This window comes from Enoplosus armatus, chromosome 15, assembly GCF_043641665.1.
Source record: "Enoplosus armatus isolate fEnoArm2 chromosome 15, fEnoArm2.hap1, whole genome shotgun sequence".
NCBI lineage: Eukaryota > Metazoa > Chordata > Actinopteri > Centrarchiformes > Enoplosidae > Enoplosus > Enoplosus armatus.
In genome coordinates, this window is record NC_092194.1 from 17,335,130 (window position 1) to 17,356,234 (window position 21,105).

General features: G+C 41.9%; 1 protein-coding gene across 3 annotated transcripts in view; it reads left to right on the forward strand.

Annotated features, from left to right (window-relative positions):
- The window catches only part of syne1b (spectrin repeat containing, nuclear envelope 1b), a 73,072-nt gene that overhangs the window by 14,680 nt on the left and 37,287 nt on the right, over positions 1–21,105 (forward strand). For all 3 annotated transcript variants that reach the window (XM_070920886.1, XM_070920888.1, XM_070920887.1), the window contains 44 exons: positions 882–990; positions 1,183–1,347; positions 1,640–1,807; positions 1,904–2,080; positions 3,357–3,497; positions 3,830–3,990; positions 4,284–4,434; positions 4,952–5,179; positions 5,289–5,387; positions 5,578–5,765; positions 5,981–6,104; positions 6,345–6,511; positions 6,806–6,959; positions 7,058–7,683; positions 7,801–7,980; positions 8,518–8,668; positions 8,841–8,999; positions 9,568–9,750; positions 10,083–10,184; positions 10,362–10,565; positions 11,039–11,246; positions 11,450–11,562; positions 11,763–11,968; positions 12,051–12,200; positions 12,364–12,655; positions 12,754–12,926; positions 13,031–13,340; positions 13,724–13,888; positions 14,479–14,835; positions 14,978–15,114; positions 15,709–15,886; positions 16,091–16,273; positions 16,392–16,535; positions 17,071–17,226; positions 17,566–17,730; positions 17,823–17,995; positions 18,182–18,335; positions 18,472–18,615; positions 18,915–19,079; positions 19,224–19,541; positions 19,795–19,950; positions 20,147–20,317; positions 20,491–20,817; positions 20,908–21,060. In XM_070920886.1, the coding sequence (XP_070776987.1) occupies positions 882–990; positions 1,183–1,347; positions 1,640–1,807; positions 1,904–2,080; positions 3,357–3,497; positions 3,830–3,990; positions 4,284–4,434; positions 4,952–5,179; positions 5,289–5,387; positions 5,578–5,765; positions 5,981–6,104; positions 6,345–6,511; positions 6,806–6,959; positions 7,058–7,683; positions 7,801–7,980; positions 8,518–8,668; positions 8,841–8,999; positions 9,568–9,750; positions 10,083–10,184; positions 10,362–10,565; positions 11,039–11,246; positions 11,450–11,562; positions 11,763–11,968; positions 12,051–12,200; positions 12,364–12,655; positions 12,754–12,926; positions 13,031–13,340; positions 13,724–13,888; positions 14,479–14,835; positions 14,978–15,114; positions 15,709–15,886; positions 16,091–16,273; positions 16,392–16,535; positions 17,071–17,226; positions 17,566–17,730; positions 17,823–17,995; positions 18,182–18,335; positions 18,472–18,615; positions 18,915–19,079; positions 19,224–19,541; positions 19,795–19,950; positions 20,147–20,317; positions 20,491–20,817; positions 20,908–21,060 (8,335 nt within the window). The remainder of the gene's footprint in view (positions 1–881; positions 991–1,182; positions 1,348–1,639; positions 1,808–1,903; positions 2,081–3,356; positions 3,498–3,829; positions 3,991–4,283; positions 4,435–4,951; positions 5,180–5,288; positions 5,388–5,577; positions 5,766–5,980; positions 6,105–6,344; positions 6,512–6,805; positions 6,960–7,057; positions 7,684–7,800; positions 7,981–8,517; positions 8,669–8,840; positions 9,000–9,567; positions 9,751–10,082; positions 10,185–10,361; positions 10,566–11,038; positions 11,247–11,449; positions 11,563–11,762; positions 11,969–12,050; positions 12,201–12,363; positions 12,656–12,753; positions 12,927–13,030; positions 13,341–13,723; positions 13,889–14,478; positions 14,836–14,977; positions 15,115–15,708; positions 15,887–16,090; positions 16,274–16,391; positions 16,536–17,070; positions 17,227–17,565; positions 17,731–17,822; positions 17,996–18,181; positions 18,336–18,471; positions 18,616–18,914; positions 19,080–19,223; positions 19,542–19,794; positions 19,951–20,146; positions 20,318–20,490; positions 20,818–20,907; positions 21,061–21,105) is intronic.

Consider the following 21,105-nt stretch of genomic DNA (forward strand, 5'->3'; position numbering starts at 1 on the left):
GGGACTGAGTTGTAGTCCTGCATAACACTGTTTCAACAATGAATGTGTTGTTCATTAACCAGGCAGTGTCCTGCATTCATTACATACCCAAAGTAATCATGTTTAAATTCTTTCATTCACTTGAGGTGAGGAGAGAGACAGTTGAAGTGTAGAGAAGGTTTTGCACTGCATGTGGTTCTGAAAGATTGCAAGTTTGTCTAGTTTTACGGAAAAGGCAAAAATTCCTTATTCTGCTCTCCACATTGTCTTCATTGTCAACACACATTGCACATACAGTAAACACAACAGTGAACACAAAGGAGTCTGAACCGGACCATTCACAGTTGTTGTTGTTGTTGTTGTCACCACATAGCCCTGATTACATTTTGAGGAGGTGCACATTAGCAACAGCAAACCCCTGTAACTGCTTAACTTTTGAATGAAGGTGCCTCAAGAAGAGCTCAACAGAGAAAAATCTCTCTTTAATCTGGCAGTTATTTTTAAGCATTAGTAGTATAAGCATAGTCATTTTTATGTAATTTTATGTAATGCACACCTGGTCGACAGATGCTTTGGAAAATCCAATCATGTCACAAAAGTCTGAAATCTGTGAGACACAACATTTCGATCATGGTTCGTAGAACACAAATGCTGGTTTCATTTTTAATGAAATGATTTTTAAATGTATTGTTTTTCATGTTAAGGATGTTTTTTTATCATTATTGATGTGTTAATTGTCTCCCTTTTTGATCACCTGTTAAAGACGAGTTGGTTCACAGTTTGCCTCTAATAAACTCATTTCTGATAATGTGCAGAAATGCAACCTTTTCTTTTACAAGCAATCATTCGTGAAATCCTTTTTTGAATTTTAAGTGAAAATTTCCCTTTATGGTGTGAAACAGGTACGCTGAACTCTCCTGCTGGCTTATATCTAAAGAAAGCCAACTGAGGCTGCTGAGAAACCGAGCCAATGACCCCAGAAAATATGGCCAGGTGAAGACTACCATCACGGTGAGTTAGTCCTTACACCCCACAGCCCAGCTATCCACTGACAGTCCCCTCCTCGCCTCCTCTGTGATGTGTCACTTGTGATGTGCCACTGGCTTGTCAGTGTCACTGCTGAGGAGATGAGACTGTAAAAACACTTTGTGTCAGGTGACTCTTGACCACATGAGCTGTATCACACTCTTTTGTTGACTGCAGGAGCTGAGGAATGATGCAGAGCTACAGGAGGGGAATCTTGGCTGGCTGAAAGCCCGTATGGCTGCACTTATTGAGATCAGTGCTGACAGCGATGCCCAGAGGCAAGCAAGTGCACTGAGCAAGCTCTCCACTGATTTTAAGGGTCTTCTTTCTTCTCTCTTAGAGGTAAGTGAAGCTTTCACTTGTTTTATTAAGGTATCAGACACAATCCAAACATCATATTCCTTCTGAGAATCTACAGTATATTTATTAAACATTTGACCTTATTTAAGGGACATACAGAAACAATAATATTACCATAATGTAACAGACCAGTGCACATTGTTAAGGCATTATCATGGCACTTTCATTTATAGGTAAGATATATCTCTGATTGTACTACACTGGACATGCATACCCCAGCATCATTTCATCATGTTTGTTCCCAAACTGTATTTTTCTCTGTTATATCTTCCAGGGTGAGAAGATGGTGCTGGCTGTGGGAGACTGTGTGCAGTTTAGGGAAGAGGTACAAAGTACTTTGGATGATCTCGTGCAGGGCCAGAAAGAGGCTCAGGCTGAGGTCACCAAAATACTGGACTGTCCAACTGTTCGAGAAGCCCAGCAACTACTTCTCGTTCACCAGGTGCAGTAGGATGTTTACAAAAAGATTGCAGACTTTACTTTTAGGGTTAACTTTGAATTAATTTCAATAGATTAACACTTTGACTGTGTCCTATAGCAACTGTTAAAACGCCTAAAGCTGAAGAGAAAGGATGTCCAGCAGCTGATCACTAGAGGTCAGCAGCTCCAGGCTGAGGAGGGCTTGGGAGAGACTCTGCAGCAGGACCTGCAGAATTTAGAGAACACACTCAGCAAAATGGAGCAGAATATGGATTCACAGGAGCAAAGCCTTGAGGTGAGCAGTGTTACTATTGTTGTTAACTGTTACTGAGTAACATTTCACTGTGTATGTAAATCAGCACTGTTTCTCTGAATAATAACCTGCAACAATTCTTTGCAAAATATTAGAAAAATGGCAGAAAGGGTTTTCCCCTGGAAATGTATTAACAGAGGTGGGAAGCTTTGATATTGACTGACTGACTTGCTTGTAAAAACATTTTTTTACTACGATTATTAACTGTGAAATAAACATACAATGTTATCAGTCAATTGCCTGTTAGCCTCTGAGCTGAATCCTGACGCCTCAGTTATTAAATGACGGCATTAAGAGTTGCCTCATTCACTAAATACGTGGCCTTTGCTGTGTGATATAGCACCTCTGTCCATTTCTTCTGAAGGTTAATGTTATTTCAATAATGTGTAAATAAAACCTGCCCAGGGACTATAAATGAAAATTACCCTTTTGACACAATTACATCATATTGATGTTAATGAATGTGTGTTGTCCCCTATAAATAAATAAATAAAGTTAAGTAAGTAAAGTAAAGCAGACCCTGACAGATCTGCCTAAGGTTTTGTGGCCAGAAAAAAGCTCAGCCATGAGAAGGAGGAGAGGGGTTCCTGTTAATGCAGTAGGCTTTGGAGATGTAGTATTTGTGGAAATCTGTCCCGAGAGGAGGGTAGAGAGGTCTGATTGATGTTTTCTGCTGGAAGGACTTGCCCTCTGAGGCTTCTCAGTTCCTTTAGAAGATAGTGATGCAGTGAGTCATCACACTCTTGATGGTGCTTTTATAGAACGTAGACAGGATGGAGCTGGGTGTCTTGAAATGGAAACTTTGTTGGGTTTCTCTGTGTTAGGGAGGATGCACTATGGGTCCAAGTAAAAGGTTCTCAGTAAGCTTCCCACCAATAAACCTGATGTTTCTGACCCACCACTGGCGCGAGGTGCTTGCAGAATGTAAGCTGTGCGACCTCTGTCAATATGCTGACTCATCACCCCTTCTGATAAAGCCAAACAGGGCGGTGTCATCTGCATACTTAATGATGTGATTTGAGCTGGACCGGCACTAAACTCATGTGTCATTGTGTTCTTTTGGTGGTGATCTTGATCTGGGATTACTGCCATTAGAAAGTAATTATTAATCTTTTCCTGCTGTAACTTTTATACTACATTCAAGTGATAGTGATATTAGGAAGCAATCGAAGTTTGCTGCTAAACAACATTGCATTTGACAAACAGCATATTATCAGTCTCTTCTATATCAATGATTTGGGGGCATTGTCATCATCAGGTCACACTGGCAGCCTGGCAGGAGTTTGACAGCCAGCAGGAGGCAGTTCTTGAGTTTGTTAATAAGGCACGCTCAACGATGGAGAGAGACCTGAACTTCAGCAGTCCAGAGAGCCTGGCTGTTGAACTCGACCAGGCCAGAGTAAGTTTGTCTTTGGGTTTACTCCTGTGGGCATATTCTGTGGTTTTCTCTTAACATTTTTTACTACTGGAAGAATATTATAATATAATAATATTATAATATTATTATATATATATATAATATAATATATTATTTTTATTTTTATTTTTATTCTTATTCTTATTTTAGCTTTTATATTCTACTTATTTGTTATCAAAACATTAGCTCCTTCAGACCACAGCAAATTCCTTGTAATGTATGTTACTTGGCAATAAACAGTTTCTGATTCTGATTCTGATTCTGAATATTAGCTAAATGGGAAATATCACCAATATCCTTTATTTTGTAAACAGGTGTTGTTGAAGCAGTGTGAAGCAGAGGTCTCACATATGAACACTTTGCTGAAAAGAGCAACAGAAATTCAGCTTGGTCCAAAGAACAAGACTCTGCTTTTACAACAAGCTCGTTCCCTCAGTGAGCAAGTGGACAAAGTAGAGGCTGGGCTCAAAAAAGAGTAAGATGATGGATTTCATTCTTGTTGCTTCTGCTAAATAATGTTATAGTAGTATTCAGATAGTGTTTCCAAATACATTATGGTTTTAGCCTGAAATGGTACCAATCAAAATTTACATAGTGACACAGGTTTATTTAAAAGTTAATTGATAATAGTTTTGTGTGATAAATTACCAATCTCAATGACCCAGATGTAGTAAATCCCATTATCTGGTACTCTGCATCTCACATGATTTCCAAGGTTTATTTGTAACTATTACTTGCCAATTTATAATTTATACTCTCATGTTCCAGTGTCAAGACTCTGGAAGAAATGAAAACTCAGTGGGACCAATTTGGAGCTGGGTTTGAAACCTTTTCCTTGTGGATATCGGACAAGGAAAAGCAGCTGGATGTACTGAAATCTTCTACTTTGCCTCTTGAACAGCAGGTCAACACAGTAAAGGTACAGTATTGTGTATTATAAAGCTACAACTCTCTTATCAGCTTAGCTTAGCCAATCAATCAGGCTGTCTTAAGGAGCCATTGGTGTTAGAAAGCAACAACACATGCCTTCTTTGCCCAAGCACTGATACACTGTCTCTTTTTTGCACAGAGCCCTCTGTCTTCAATTCAAATGGAGGAGTAACTGTGCTTTGTGTTTGACTTAGCCGTTTCAGTGCTGACAACCTCAAGCTGTCACAATGTGCTAGTTAGATGCACATTAGCTTTTAGGATGAGGTGTAACTCTTGTGAGAAAGCACTCAGGCATTTCTGATAGTTATGAAAGTTATGATCATTATTTGCTCTTTTCCCTTGAAACAAGAATATGTTTTTATTTATTTTTGTAGTGATTTAAATGGCTGTTTTGTGTAACTTTAATGAGCAACAGTGTATAATGGCCAAGGCATCTCCCCTGGACAAAGATAATTATCTCAGTGTTGCTTTTATTTATTGTTTTGCATCCGTACCTGCATGGACAGGCTGTTGGTGCAGAGCTTCAGGGGCGAGCTGAGGTCCCTTCTCAGCTGGAGGCAGATTCCCAGGCACTAGCCCAGTTCGTATCTTCAGGGGAGGCAGCTCGCATCAAGGCCCGTCTGACCCAAATCGGCAGGTACTGGGAGGAGCTGAAGGAGAGCGTACAGCAGCTTGACGGACAGCTGGAGGAAAGCTCTTCTCACCAGCAAAAGTTCAAAACTAGCCTTGAGGAGGTAAATAGGTTATTGATACTTTTTTTCAATATCATGACAATATACAGAATATCATTTAGAGAAGAAATGGATATGCTGTTAGTTTTTTTTTGTCTTTGTTCTCTCCTAGGTTCAAGCATCTCTCTGTGAGCTACACACAAAACTGGAGCATCCTATCAAATCCTGCACCGCCTCATCAGAGACCTACAAAGCTCTTCAAAACCACATGGTGCTCACTTGTTCTTACTTTTATATTTACTATACTTCATTGTTTTGCTCCTTTAATAAACTATACACACCGACAGTATTTGAAAATGAACTGCAAAGCATAATACAATGCCAGTCGTCCTTTTCTGTGCCAGTTTTTCAGCTCACAGGTAAGGCAGTGTGGGTCACTGTCTTGTGTTTGTATTTCACAGGAGGTCTGTCAGCATCTGGAAAAGCTGAAGGGATCCTTGCTGTCCCTGTCAGCTGGTGCCCGAAGACTCAGTGACAAAGAGCAAGCAGAGAGGACTGTGACAGAGCTGAACGCCAGCTACGACCAAAACATTCAGGAAGCAAAAGACAAACAGAGCACTTTGGAAAACTTGCTTTCTCTTTGGCAAAAGTAAGAGCTAATGAACAGTCCATTGATTCAACATGTGTAGGATTTTGATAACCTGTGAATAAAAGCAATGTTATCCTAGACAGATAGATACAATAAGAAATGTCGATGGTAAACACATTTCTCCACTTGCAGTAGAGTACAGCCAACATTGTAAACTGAAAAATAAATACAATTTTACTCTTTGAGACACCAGTATTTCTATTGATGTGTTTCAGATATGAGAAACAGCGTTCAAACTTTGTTTCCTGCTTGGAGAGGAGTGAATCTGCATCCAAACCGGAGAGTCAGTTTCTGTCAGCTGATAAAGCCAAGCTCCGCACAGAGATACAAGATTTGCAGGTACAATACATACACACATAGTTATCCAAAGCACATCGAAATCCAAGTCCCTAAACCCCTAAAATAATTTGCAAATGAATATGAAGTGGTTAAAAACAAATAGTCTGTGGTGGGGGATCAGATTTTTGTCCCCATATATGACAATGTGAACTGACTTAATGCCCGCACAAAATGATAAATAAATGGAAAATAGAATATTTTGAGTTTTTGTAAGTAAAGTATGTTATATATTCATTGCAGGCCTTGCACTCTGAGGTCCAGTCCCTTTATCCTGCTCATGCTGAATTGATGTCGTTGGGGACTTCCTTGTGTCCGACTGCACCAGAAGAGAGAGTGAGGCAGCTGAAAGATGAGCTAGAGACCCTGCAGAGGAGATTACATGTTCAAAATGAAGTCCTCCCTCAAAGGTAAGATAATCTAACACAAAATCATGTTTCTTTTAATTGTAATTTCCTTCACAGGTCACACATACATACATATACTGTTCCAGGGACCTGTCTGATGAAGCAGGTTCAGTGTGATCAGTCTATCTTTGATTACACTGGTCTCACAAACCTAAATATTTGCCATCAGGGCAATTAAAGGGAAAATCAACCTGAATACTGATTATACTATGAATACTGATTTAACTATTTTAACATTTTGTTACAAATACAGTACATTTAATACTTGTCTAAAATATGTCTGATTTTGTCCCCCAGAATCAAAGATCTTCAGAGCCACCTCTTGCTGGTGGAGCAGTTCGACCAGGCCCTGGTCAAATTCTCCCAGTGGAGTGAGACCATTCTCTCAAATCTGCACTCAGCTTCTCAAATTAACATTAGCAATCTGCAGTCTGCTGCCATACAAGTAAAGGTGAGAACCACCTTTTGTGCATGCAGGATGCTAGTTAACAGACGATTAGCATTTTGCTTCAGAGCAACAACTGATCCTCTATCAATTGCCTTTGACAGGAGACCCAGGTGGCTTTACAGAAGCAGTCCAGTGTGAGACAGAGCTTGGAGCAGCAGACCGAGAAGCTCTGTCAGTTCTGTGAGCCCAGTGATACACAGCTGCTCTGCAGCAGAGCAGACAGCTGTCTGCAGCCATACCTGGAGGCCCAGCACATAGCTGAGCTCCAGTTAGAGTGCCTTGAAAGGCTTGAGGCTTTTCTGCAGACCCACAGTGTGGCTGCAGGGGTGTTGCGGGGTCTGAAGCAGACTGTGGAGAGTGCTGGGAGTTGGGACCGTGGAAAGGTAGAGGAGCTGCAGCAGGAGCTGGCCACTATAGTCCCAGACATAACCCAGCTCGAGACTCTAGCCGTAAATCTGGACAGCAGCCTCTGTAAAAGCCATCTCCACATTGGTGCTGACGAGGGTTCTCGTAAGTCATGCCGCATGCTGGCTGATTCACTCAGTGCTGAGCTGGATACAGTGAGGAACTTGCTTGGTACCAAGCAGAGTGAAGCAGAGGCCCTGGGGGCTCTCTGGACCTCATTTAGACAGCGGAAAGAACAACTGCTCAAAGCTGTGGAGGACATTGAAGAAAAAGCTGACCACCAGAGCTTCAAAGAGCCCAGCCTGCACGCCCTACAGCAGAGGTAAAGCATTACAAGAGTGTAATCAAAAAGTTTGTGGGGATATTAACATTGGTGCTAATACCATAGGTGGGTTTGAGAACATATTCAACAGCAACATATTATCCATCTGATTGCCAGGCTTAGGTTCTTTAATCAGATGGAAGATGAGCTCCAGTCACACCAGCATGAGGAGCAGTGGCTGAGGGATAAGGGCAACCAGCTGGCCCAGAGAGATGCAGAGTTGGCTGGGGAGGTACTGAGAGAGATCAGTCTGCTGGAGACCACATGGGAGGACACCAAGAGGCTCATCACAGAGAGGTACTGAAGGAATGGAAGAGGGTTGTCTATACTACTGAGTCAGTAAATATTGCATTATCAAAAGGTGCTGGTATAAGCTTAAGACAATACTGAAAACAATAGCCACTAATTAATACTGAGCCGCAATGCTAAAAAAAACTGTTTAAAGATCTGAACTCTCTGTTGTAGTACTTTGTTCTCATGTACACTAATTAAAGGATTATGAAACAGTCTTTTTGGCAGAAATGCTTTGTTACACTGACCTCTATGGGTTGATTGTTTCAAGTGTGTTGCACTTGTGACCACATGGTAAAATTATGTAATTTTGAAATATTTTATCCCTTCTGGGATGTGAAAATTTCAACTGCTAAATGTCTGAAAAACAGAATTTTCTGTCTGTTTTTCATTACTTTTCAAGAGCTTGTTGGCATGTTTTATTTATATTTTTTCACGTTCATTTTCTCTGTTTTGCAGTTTATTGTATGTTTATTTATTTATTTACAGTTACATTTAGATATAAGATTGAATTGGTAATAATCTTCCCTCTTTCTGTGACAGACAGGAGCAGTGCAATGTTCTTGTTGAGCTTATGAAAGAATATCAAATCCTGAAAACCTCCATCAGCAGCATTATTGAGAGCACCGAACCTCTGGTTGAAATCAGCTCTGTTTTGAAGGATCATGAGGAAACCAGGAGGTCACTAACCAAGGTCAGGTCAAATAATTATTAATCTTTTTGGGGATGTAACTCTTCTCATGTTCTTGTAATTAAACTGTTCATTATACAAATACAGAAAAAAGAAAAATGTATTGTAGTATTTTTGCCTTTATGATTGGTCATCAGAATGCTTAAAAGGTTTTCTGTCTTTACTCCATTTGTAGCATGAGGCAGTGAAGGTAGAGATGGCTAGCAAGCAACATGAACTGGACCGCTTTTCCAGTAAAGGAAAACAGCTGGTGATTGAACTGAAGAAGATCCCTGAGTGTGACGCACAAATGATGAAAAAGGATATGGAGACACTTGTTGATCAGTGGCTGGATGTAAGTCTGACTTGCTACAATCGTGATGTGTTGATTTGATGTGTCACTGATGTGCTTTTGATAGTTTTGGGACACCAATGGGGGGCTATGGCACAGAGGAGTAAGCTATATTAGGCTTTGACTATGCAGGTAATACTTCATAGGATCAATTTATTGCTGGTTTTGTTTTGTTTTTTCATGGAATTTGTTGACAAGAAGAAAAATATAATATATCGCCTGATCCTTTAAGAATTATCAGTTAAAATGTTTACCGACATGGTTTTTGCTACATGTCCTCACACCAAGTTTGATAAGACACTGGATGTCCTCACAAGTACAAAAGACAACACTTCTGTCTACTCCACATAGTATTGGTCTTAAGAGACCTGAACGTCTTTGCCCAAAGAGGCAAAATCAGAATAAACTTAATTGCCAATGTATATACTTGAATTGGTCTATAAACATTAATAAAAAAAAACATAATTGCAATGCAGAGCTTTGCAGTCTGTATTATGTTGTATTAGCAGTGCAACCTAATAGAAAACATGAAAAAAGACAGAGTTTGTGACTGATTTAATCCACTTCTCAGGTGTCTGAGAAGATAGATGATAACATTGATCGCCTGAATCAGAGTTTGGCACTGTGGGATGATGTGCGTAAAATCAACGAGGACATTGAGAGCTGGACAAGCAGCTGTGTGATTGAACTAAATGAGAGCCTGAACAACCTCAATGACAGTCAGAAGGTGTCTGCAAGGCTCTCCATGTTACAGGTAAGATTTCTGATGTCATGGTAGTAATTTGTTTTACCCACTTTGGTGCCTGATAAGTATAATTTTCCACATGGGACAATGCAAATGTTAAGTTAATCACAAAATCATTATAGGTACCATGACCCTGTCTGGTCAGAGACACCAAAAACGCAGCTAGTGCAACCAAACTGCCTGACATAACTCCAACATGATAGCTCCCTGCTTTAAATTACAAATATGCTTAAAGACATACACACATTGTGCAGCCACAGACACAGGGTATAGTATCTCACAGATTACTAGACAAAACAAAGCAACTGATAAGGGGTGTACATCATTTTATACATCCACAGGCGGAAATGGCAGAGAAGGGGCAGAAACTTGAAACCCTGCAGAGCAAAGTATCAGAGCTGAAGAAGTGCAGTCAAAGTCAAGAGACCCCTGCTAAATTACAGGTAATAAACATGATTATAATTGTATTTGTTTGGTTTTCAGAATGGTTATACTGTATTTCACAAGTGATACTACATTTGCACTCATTGACCAACAAATATTAACCCTCATCCTGCAGAAGTAGGTCCTCCTCCATTTGCATGCGTGTCAACCACAACTTTTTATTCTACTTGCATCAGGTGCTGGAGAATGACCTTCGAAAAAAGATCAGCACTGCTCAGAAGCTACATGAGCAGGCCAGAGGAAACCTCATGGACTTCACTTCCCAAAGGAAACAGCTAGAAGACTACATCTCACAGATGTCTGCATGGCTAAAAAGTATAGAGGATTCCATTGTTTCTTCTCCCACTGGATCAGATCCTGAGGACATCTGCAGAGTGAAGGTGCAGCCTAAATAACAACGACATAGCTCTCAATGTCATATGGCCTTTGTGTCGCCTCGTGCTGTCTAGTGTTTGTCATTTTTATATAGTAAATAGTTTTTAAGGTCTGTTGTTGCTTATGTTTTGTAGTTTGTTTCTTTTTACTGTTTCATAGTCTTTTTCTTAACAATTTTACTCTTGTGAAGCACCTTGTTGACTTGCTCTGTGAAAGGTGCAATACTAAATGAACTTTACCTGCTATTTACTTACTATAGTAAAGTACAGCCCTTGCAAAGTTGGGATGAGGAAGCTTGTTTGCAATGTTCCTTTGTAAACTTGAGAAAAGGGGAGTCTTTGGGATACAAAGTGATCCTGACACTGTTACTGGTTTGTGAGTTGTTGTTACAGAAAGGCAACCCTCCTTTTCTTATAGACAGAGATGTGAATGTAAGGACAATAATAAACTAAACTACTTTGTTAAACATGTTTTGAAGGACCTCCAGAAAGAGCTGCAAAACCAGCAGGGGAGTATTGACTCCACCAGGGAGAGCCTCAACACCCTGTGTAGGAAATATCCCTCTGAGGAGCTGGCTGGTTTGGGTTCAGCTCTCACTGACCTCATCAAGACTTATGAGTCTGTGAACCAGCTTTCTGCAAGGACACTGATGTCACTGCAGAACTGTCTTCAGCAGCAGTTCAATGGTGAGAAATCTGTAAAAAACTAACCTGGATAAAACTATTGTACTACCTTCTGTTTCTGTGACCAGATACTTTCTGTAGCCTGCTATTCATTTCTTGCTTTTTAATGAGAAGCCATGCCTCATATAGTGACCTCTGAGTGTATAATTCTTTCTGTTTTAATCTACACCAGATATTAATTCTCTTTTTTCCCCCTGTCTTCTCAGATCTAGTTCAGGAGTTCCATCGGTGGCTTTCAGAACAGAGGGAGATAGTGAAAGAATGCTCTGACCGATCTGGAGACACCCAAATTGTGGAACGCAAACTACAGAAACTAAAGGTAAAACTGATACTGAACTGAATAGCTGGAGCTCACTAAATCATAGTCTTTGATGGGGATGAGAGAAGTATTTAAATGTGCTGTTATCTACAACTGATGAAATGAAAGAACAACTGAAATTCCTAATTCAGATACATCATACTTGCCAGGAGTTACAAATACAAAGCTAAAAGATGTTGGTGATATGGTTTATCTGTCAGGGCGCCATGGATCGTGTGGAGGAGGGTGAGGTACGTCTTACTCAGGTCTGTGAGGAAGGAGAGAAGCTCCTACTGCATCTTCCCAAAGCCAGCGCTGGGCAAGTCCAGCAGCACCTTTCCTCCATCCAGCAGGACTGGGACAGCTTTGTGGAGCAGTGCAGACAGAACCAACAGATCCTGGAAGACAGTGCATCACTCATGAAGGGGTAGGAGACTCCCACAAACCAGTTCTATAAAGCACTTTCGAAGCTAACCATTTATAAACATTGCATTGTAAATTCCTCGTAGGTTTGAGGGTCGCCTTAAGAAGCTCAGGTGGTGGTTGGAGCACATGGAAATGAGGATGACTACAGATCTGCTTGAAGCCAAACAGCGTGGTCCTGAAAAGGCTATGCTTGAGCAAGTGGACGAATATCAGCAGGAAGTGCTCAAAGAAAGGTACTAAATCCGATTCAAGTCTGTGTATTTACTTAAGAAAAAGGAAAATAGATGTTTTTCATTGTCTCTGAAGGTCCCCAAAAGGATCCCTAACAATTGTACCCAATCAAACATCAAAGTACTCTTTGTAGCTTATTTAAACATTTTACTTCCTTCCCTGCAGGGATTCTTTTGAGCGCTTATGTCAGGAGGGCCAGGCGCTGAATGAAGGTGGCCGAGGCGATGGTAGTGAGACAAGAGTGTCCGCTCAGCTGCAGTCACAGCACCAGGCCCTGCTGAGGCGTGTGAGAGAGAGGCTGCGCAGCTGCCAGCTCACTTTACAGGAGCAACAGGCCTTTGAAGAGACACTGCAGACTACTTGGACCTGGCTTAGTGGAGTCCAGGAGCGCCTGGCGTCACTCAACAGCACAGTCGGCAATAAAGAGACTCTGGAGAAAAGACTAGGTCTTGTACAGGTCAGTGAATGATGTCCTGATTGGTGTTTGCTGGACACGTTTTGAAACATGGAAATGATCTTTTAGTTTTTTCTTGGTGTTTTTTTTTATACATGCAGGATATCCTGCTAATGAAGGGTGAAGGTGAGGTGAAGCTCAACATGACCGTAGGAAAAGGAGAACAGGTCCTGAAGCACAACAGAATGGAGGGGCAGGAGGCCATTTGTTCTCAGTTACAGAGCCTGAAGGATGCCTGGGCCAATATGTTGATGACTTCCATGAGTTGCCACAGGTAGGACGTGTGTCATCTTCTGCACCCCGGGAGAATTGTCAGGCTGCCGTAGTTCATAATTGAGGGCTTCTTAATTTCTTATAAAATGTTATTATTGTCCATAGTCGCCTGGAGTGGACAGTGGCACAGTGGACCAGCTTTCAGGAAAGTAAAGGCCAACTGCAGCAGTGGATGGAGTCAGTGGAGCAGGAGGTGGGAATGACTCTACCTCAGCAGCCAGGCCTCAAAGAGAAGTCCGCTTTACTTGAGCGCCTGAGGGCCATCCAGGCTGATGTGGACGCTCATGCAGCAGCACTGTCACGCCTAACAGACAAAGCAGTGGAGATGCACGAAAAAACTGGCGACCAGACCTTTGGACCAGAATCAAAGGCGGAGCTCAATGCGCACTTTGCTGATATCTCAGCTGTTGTCAAGGTGATCGAAATACAAGCATAGGTGAAATAGTACTTGCAAATAATTGCTGAATCCTAGGTGAATAATTCAGGAAAACAGGACCAGCCAAAAGAGGCTGCATCTGGGAGGGATCCAAGAGCGCTCTCACAGGGCAGACACTCCAACAAGGTGGTTTAAGTGGCCAAATTGTTGCCAAAATTCAGAGACTGGTTACATTAAGCAAGTTAAGACAGATTGTTAGTATATTAGATTGACTTTAACTGTGATTGACTGTCAAGGTTGCACAGAATTAAGTTAAAACATGCATTCAATATTTGCAAATACTATTTGACACGTTCATATTTAGACAGTGCTTCATTCATATCTGGTAGCTGGTGTTTACATTGTCTTTTTCTTCCACAAAGGGTAAAGTGCAGTCCATGCAAAACATTGTGTCTGAGCATGAGCAGTATCTCGATGCTCTGAGAGACTTCAACGACTGGCTGATTTCAGCAAAAGAGGAGCTCCAGCGCTGGTCAGACCTGTCAGGAGACTCAGTCTCCATAAAAAGAAAGCTCTCCAGGGTGCAGGTGAGGAACTTGAGGAAAATGTTTTTAGTAAGAAGGAGGCACCTGGGAGCCATCTTAACTAGATGTTTACTAATTCAGCTGTCTCCTCTCATTGGAGTAGCAGCTTCACCTCAAGGTCCTCCAGGATCATTGTGCTACTGACCATGTAATGAAAATGAAGCACAAACACATCATTTCTGCCACGTGTGGCAACAGTTTCATTTGGTTGACCACAGTTGAGGTCTCATAACCATATTTGATTTATAATGATTCCCTTTACTATGATTGACCCCAACGTACCTGAACATGTGAAGACTCCTTAAGGCTTTGTCAGGCCTTGTTGACACCGGGACTCCTGTACATACAGTGCAGTCATGCCAAAAAGGCTGCAGCTGATAAAAAGCCCAGATGAAGGAGGTATTTGGTGGATCATGGAAGAAATAGGGTATCTCTCAAACTGTTGTCTGGCTTTTCCTTTACAGAGGTGACTGTCAGTTATGAGCTTTGCTGTTGCAAGGGCTCACAACAGACAGAAAAACAAAAAACAAAGAGCACAAGCTTCTTTTTTATTTGACAGAGGTGATAATTGTGATTTATTTTGCCCCATCCAGGAGTTGCTTGACTCTAAGCAACGAGGCAGAGAGAGGCTGAACCGGGTTCAAAGATGTGGGGCAGTGGCAAGAGATCACACTGGCTCAGGGGGCTACGAGGCTATGGAGCGAGAGGAAGCAGCACTGTTGTCATCATGGGAACAGTGGGAACGTGGAGCACTGCAAACACGGGCTAGTCTGGAGACTGCCCTCTCCCAGATAGCCAGCTCTGAACAAGAGTTCAACAGTCGGTCAACACAGCTGGAGCAGGACCTGCGGGACTTCAGCCGTCAGCTACATGACTGCCGTCTGCGGTTGGCTCAAGCAGAGAGAAAAAACGATGGAGAGGAGGCTGTTAAAGGCTGGCAGATAGCAAAGGTAGGTCTCTGCTTAGTTTAGTTCCAATAATAAGCCGTGGGACCAAGCAATGACAGAAGTAGATGACAAATACATATGAAATGCTAATGTTAATTTATTTTGCGGCTGTTCATTAGTGGTTGGTTATTTGTTTTCCATCCAGGACACCTTGGAGGAACTTGTCAAAGCTGAGTCCATGTCTGATAGTCTGAAGACTCAACTCAATGATCTGTGCCGATTCTCCAGAGACATGGGCACACAATCTGAGAGAGTGTCTGCTCTCATTAAAGAATACAACAGGTGAGAAAGGTGTAAATTTAAAGAATAATAGTATTCTTTTAGCCCCACAATAAATACTACCTTAGTTAAATGTTCAGTTTTTCTAAGGCTAATAATTTTGTTCTTTCTGTGTTTGTGAGATGTTTCTATGGAACATTTGAGGCTGTATTTTGTGGTGTTATTGGACTGCATTATATTGTACTGCGTTATATGTGTTATATTTGGTCCACCACATTTACATATATGGAGGAGCAAATGTATTACAAACACTTTACAGTATAATCCAGTTTAATACAACAAACCACAAACTGCAAGTTATCATATAACTGAATCAACACAGCTCTGATACACTGTCAACATTTTAAATTGTAATTTCAATGTAAAATGTAATTTTATTTATTACAGGTTTTTTAGATTGAATTATGTTGCAAATTAAAGGTATTTCTGTTTTTCTGGTCACGCTGGTAAGCTTAAATGCCTCAACAACCAATGGTCAAACCAACAAGAACCAACAAGCCTGAGACAAAACAACTTAGAGATTGTATGGATATCAACAATGGTACATGTTGGATGTAGAAAAATGGTGGTTGATTTTTCTTCCTGACTTGTTTTTAGTCTGAGTCTCCAAGCGTCCAGGGAGTGCCAGAGCAAAGAGAAGCTTCTGGATCAAGGGTTCCGCTCTGCCTTCAGAGAGTTCCAGCAGTGGTTTGTCAATGCCAAGATCAACACGGCCAAGTGCTTTGACGTACCTCAAAATGTTAATGAGGCCTCATCTAGCTTACAGAAGATTCAGGTACAGCACTCAAAGTCAAATGTCATGGAGCATTCAGGCACTTATGCTGCCAGAATTACAGGTTTGATTACCACTGAGATACCAACACTGTGCAATTTTAATTTGCGACAACTTGTGTGTTTTCATTACATGATTAACCAAATTAAAATGCAAGAGTTTCACTACATGCTTGAGTTATCATCTCATCTCTTCTTCTCTCCTCAGGAGTTTCTCAGTGACAGAGAGCAAGGTCAGTCAAAGCTGAATGCTGTGGTTGTGAACGGTGAGCTTGTCTCTAGTGTCGCGGCGAAAGACAAAGTTGATGCGGTTCGGGCTAAAATGAACACTGCCAGAGAGGACTGGAAAAATATGATGTCCAACCTGCACAACAGAGAGACAAGTCTACAAGTAAGCACCTGAACGTCTCTTCTCGCAGATCTGGGCCATTATCAACGAAAGTCTATTAATACATTTAATGTCAAAGAAACATCTCAACAGTCTCTCGATATCGTCTTGTACGTTTCAGAACGTTTTGTCTCAGATGAAAGATTTTGAGGCAAGTGCCGAGCCTCTTCAGGAGTGCCTGAATGCCACAGAGCTGGCTGTACAGGAGAGCAGCACGAGACTCCATGATCTCACAGCCAAGAAGAAAGAGCTTAACAAGCTACAGGTACTGTACTAATGTCCACTGAGCTTGGAACACCCCTCATGTTCAAGGCTACTCATGGTCAAGTGCAACCACCATTCAGTTCTTGAATGCCAACCTGAGTATTCCTGTCATCTGCAGAAGCTCACCATTCCAGCTATTTTACAGTGTTTTAGCTATTATTCTTCTAGAAAGCACTGCCAACAGCTTATGCTAACTGCCAGTTGCTTACTTTTTGAATTACTGCCATCTTTCTGCTCCTCTTTGCTTACTCTCACTCTCTTCTTAACAGTGTCTATCGTATAGATTAATACTTGCCTCATTTATAAAAGAATTGCTTTTAGGATCTATTAATTGTTTAAAACCAGCTATTTTCAGGGGCCTTGATTGCACGTCATGACCATCAAGAGCTTTACCAACAGTAACATTGGCCATATATGTCTCTTTTCTTTTTGCCATGTTGCCATCTCTAACCCCTCAGTCTGTGTCTGAATTTAACTGTCTTATATCTGTGTGTCAGCTTGCATGCCTCTTTGATAACCTGCTTGTGCTCTTCCAGTCTGTGCTTGAGGAGTTAGCCTCTCACGAGATTCAGCTGAACAGGCTGAAAGAGAAGGCCCAGCTGCTGTGGGATGAACACGCGGCCGGCAAGGGTTTTGTGCACCGTGTCTCGCAACTCTCTGCTCAGTACCTAGCTTTAACCAACCTGACCAAGGTACAGTAATGCCTACCAATCTGCCTGTGCACTGGGGCTTTTCTTGGGGTAGAGCTGGAGAGGAGACAGAGGCACTAGACTGGATCGAGCTCTGACTTAACATTATTTTACAGAACAGTGAAGGTACTAACTCACCATGATTAAACACTAATTTCTTTTGTTGTGTAAGTCTTGCACAGAACGTACACAAGCTAATTTCCTTTATGTATTTTGTACTAAATCTTTATTAGTCATCAAAGAATCAGCATGTGCAATTATCAGGTTGAGCCTATTGTGGATTCAATTTCTAAAACCTATAGTGCTGATGTTCTGGTTGTGTCCTGTTCTGTGGCTCTCCAGGAGAAGGCATCACGGATTGACCGAATAGTCACTGAGCACCAGCTTTTCTCCCAAGGGTTGAAGGAGCTGCAGAACTGGGTGGCTGACACCAGCCACATGCTGCAGACTTACTGCGCCCCCACTGCTGACAAAAATGTTCTCGATAGCAGGATGATCAAGCTCGAGGTATAAAAAGTCACTGGTAGTTGTCAGAATTAGAGTTACATTTAATTCCCATCATAGGTTTGTGATAAATCCACCTGTGATTGTTGCACCAGGCCTTGCTGACTGCTCGTCAGGAGAAGGAGATCCAGCTGAAGATGCTGATCACAAGAGGAGAGTCAGTTCAGAGAAACACCTCAGCTGAGGGAGTGCCTATAGTCCAAAAACAAATACAAGACCTAAAAGATTCCTGGGATGCCCTGCTCTCCGCCTCAATCCAATGCAAAAGGTTGGTTCTCTACCACAAGTGACAACACCTAAGGATGTGTTTTAAACAGGCTTTTGGTAGCTTCAAGACAGCTATGTCCTCAAAAGGTTTTTCCTGAACTATAACTATAAAAAGTGGCTGTATTGCGTCTATTGTCACAACCACTGCACCATTGTCTGACTTTGTTGTACTCTTTAAATTCAACAGTCAGCTGGAGGGCTCCCTGTCTCAGTGGACCAGTTACCAGGAGGATGTACGCCAGTTTGTGGCATGGATGGAGCGTGTGGAGGAGAGTCTTGACCCCACTGATAAACAATGCCCGGAGATGAGAGACAAAACTGCCAATCTGAGCAAAGCCAAGGTACTGCAATCTTCTTAGTCATACTGTACACTATTAAGGTATATAAATGACTAAGTTGAGCCACTTAACTATAACAGATATAAACTTGAAAAATGTAGTTGATTGGTAGTGTAACTCCCACTCTCTGTTGTTTCAGTTGCTATATGAGGAAGTGCTCAGCCACAGCACCCTGCTGGACACCATCACTGCAAAGAGTGCCAGTATCGCTGAGAACTTTGTCACTCAACTGGAGCTCCAAGATCTGCAAGAGCGCTATAACACCATCAAAGACAATGCCATGGTAATGAAAGCAGAATGTGCACAGTGCTAAACAGTGAATGTTATTTCAAATATATTTATTTCGTATTAGATACAGTTTCTTTTTGTGTAGCTTGAAAAGAGTTACAAAAATATGTCCTAAAATCTATTATTGAATGACTTCTTATGATAATGATCCGTTGTCATTTTAATATGTTTTATTGCCATGAGAAAAGTGAGATTCATCAGCAGAAAATCACACTCCTGAAGACACAGTTTGAGTGTGAAGTGTAAAAGCTCTCATATTATGACTCAGAATCCTTATCTTCATGGTGTCTTCAGAGGGCAGTAGGCAAAGCAGAGGAGCTTGTAAAAGCCCACCAGGAGTATCAGCGGGGCCTCCATGCATTTGAGGACTGGCTGGAACAAGAACAAGAGAGGCTTGGCTGCTACACCCAACTGGAGGGTGATGTTGATATGCTGGAGGAGACTCTGCAAAAGTTACAGGTCTGAAAATTCTCACTGGGGAAATGTTAAATATACAGAACATGAAATGCTATTATTACTACTACTACTGCTACATAGCCAGAAGCTCTATTCAGTTCATATGTTCTCTAAAGAAAGTGCTCAACCACATCTATGTAACTACAGGAACTGCAGCTTCACTGCACAGAGGGCCAGGCTTTGCTTAACACCCTGCTGGTCAGTCGAGAACTGGTAATTCCCTGGGGCCTGCCTCAGATCGAAGACCGAGCACTGGAGACCCTGCAGCAGGAGTGGAGGTTGTACCAGGCCCGGCTGGCCGACACCCGGGCGCAGCTCAACAGTGCTCTGGCCAAACTCCGGCAGATGGAGCAGAAGTTTCAGCGTCTTGACAGCTGGCTAAAGGGCATGGAGACCAAAGCACAACTGCGTAGCCACCGGCGGTCTGACCGCACTACCAAAGATGCTCAACTCCAGCTAATAAAGGTCAGTGTTACATGCACAGAAGCTATGCACAATTGTGCATAATTGTATGTAGCTTTTAATGCTGTTTCAGTTTCTATGACAATACTGCATATTAAATCAGCGCAGGTCACTTCAGTCCCATCAGAATCAAAGGAAGGAAGGAATCTTGCAACTGGTTAATTTGCATTGGCAGCCACAGAATGTCAGTCTAATGAATATATTGAAACATAATTAAGCATTGTTCAGATGTCTCTAATGGTCCTTGTATGGTCAGAGCTGGCAGGAGGAAGTGCTGGTTTATCAAGAGGAGATGGAGGGCCTCAGTCTGTTGGCTCAGCAGGTTCTGGATGAGACCCATATTAGCAGCCGGATCAGTACCAGAGCCACCAAGATTACAGCCCGATACCATGTGCTGCTTCTGCATTTAATGGTAACATAATTTTGAACACAGCACACAGTATCACAGTAACACATAGCTGTAAATGTTATATATACCTATATGGAATATACATACATATATACATACCTCAATACATGCTTGTTAATAGATATGTCTTGGTTGCTTGAGACCTTTGAGATGGTCTTTCTTCTCCCATAACTTTTTTTCCTCTTCCTTTGTGATGCAGGAGACAATCAAACAGCTCCAGGAGGAGGTGTCTTGCATTGAAGAGGCACAGTGCGTCTTCAACACGTTCTCAGACTGGCTCAGCACGGCTCAGAATAATTTCAGTACTGTGGCTATCAGTGTTGATGCAGTGGACCGCTTTGCTATGGAGAGAAAGATGAAAAAACTAGAGGTACACTCTCTAACATAGAACACACGCCTTCTGTATATTATTGTCTTCTCTGTAAAGACCGTTTATAGCATTACTGTAAATAATTACTCCGCAATAGTGCACTAATAAAAGTAGCAACGCAAGAATCTGGTATCTTTTTAAAACTTAATAACACCATCATATTTTCCTTCCAGGCTCTGCAGGCAGACATGGAGCAGGGTCACACTTACCTGAAGACAATGAGAGAGAAGACAGAGCGAGCCATGGCTTTCTTGGAGGAGCCTGAAGCAGAGCAGCTGAAGGAGGAGGTGGACACTCGCCTCTTCCAACTAAAGGAGTTGATGGAAGCTCTGCGCACAGAGCACAGCTCCCTGGAGAAATGTATCTCACTCTCTAAAGACTTTATGGATAAATACAAGGCCCAGGCCCAGTGGGTGATGGAGACCAAGAACCTTTTAGCATCAAGTGTAGAGCCTAAAGCTGAACTCTACCAGAAGAAGGCTCAGCTAGCAAAGTATAAGGTAACTTAACACACTCTCACTTTTCTCTTGGAAACAAAGTGAAAATAGGGCCAGAAAACTAAATACTTTGCTCACTTTTTCATTATGCAGACCATCCAGCAGACAGTGCAGTCTCATGAGTCAGCACTGAAATCTGTCTCTGAGAAAGGAGAGGCCCTGCTCGACACAGTCCATGACAGCACTATAAGTGACAACATGAAAAAGCTGCAGGCTGACTACCAAGATCTCTGCTTAGCAGCTAAGGTATGGACACTACTATGCTGTAGGGATGCAGCATCTGAATTATGT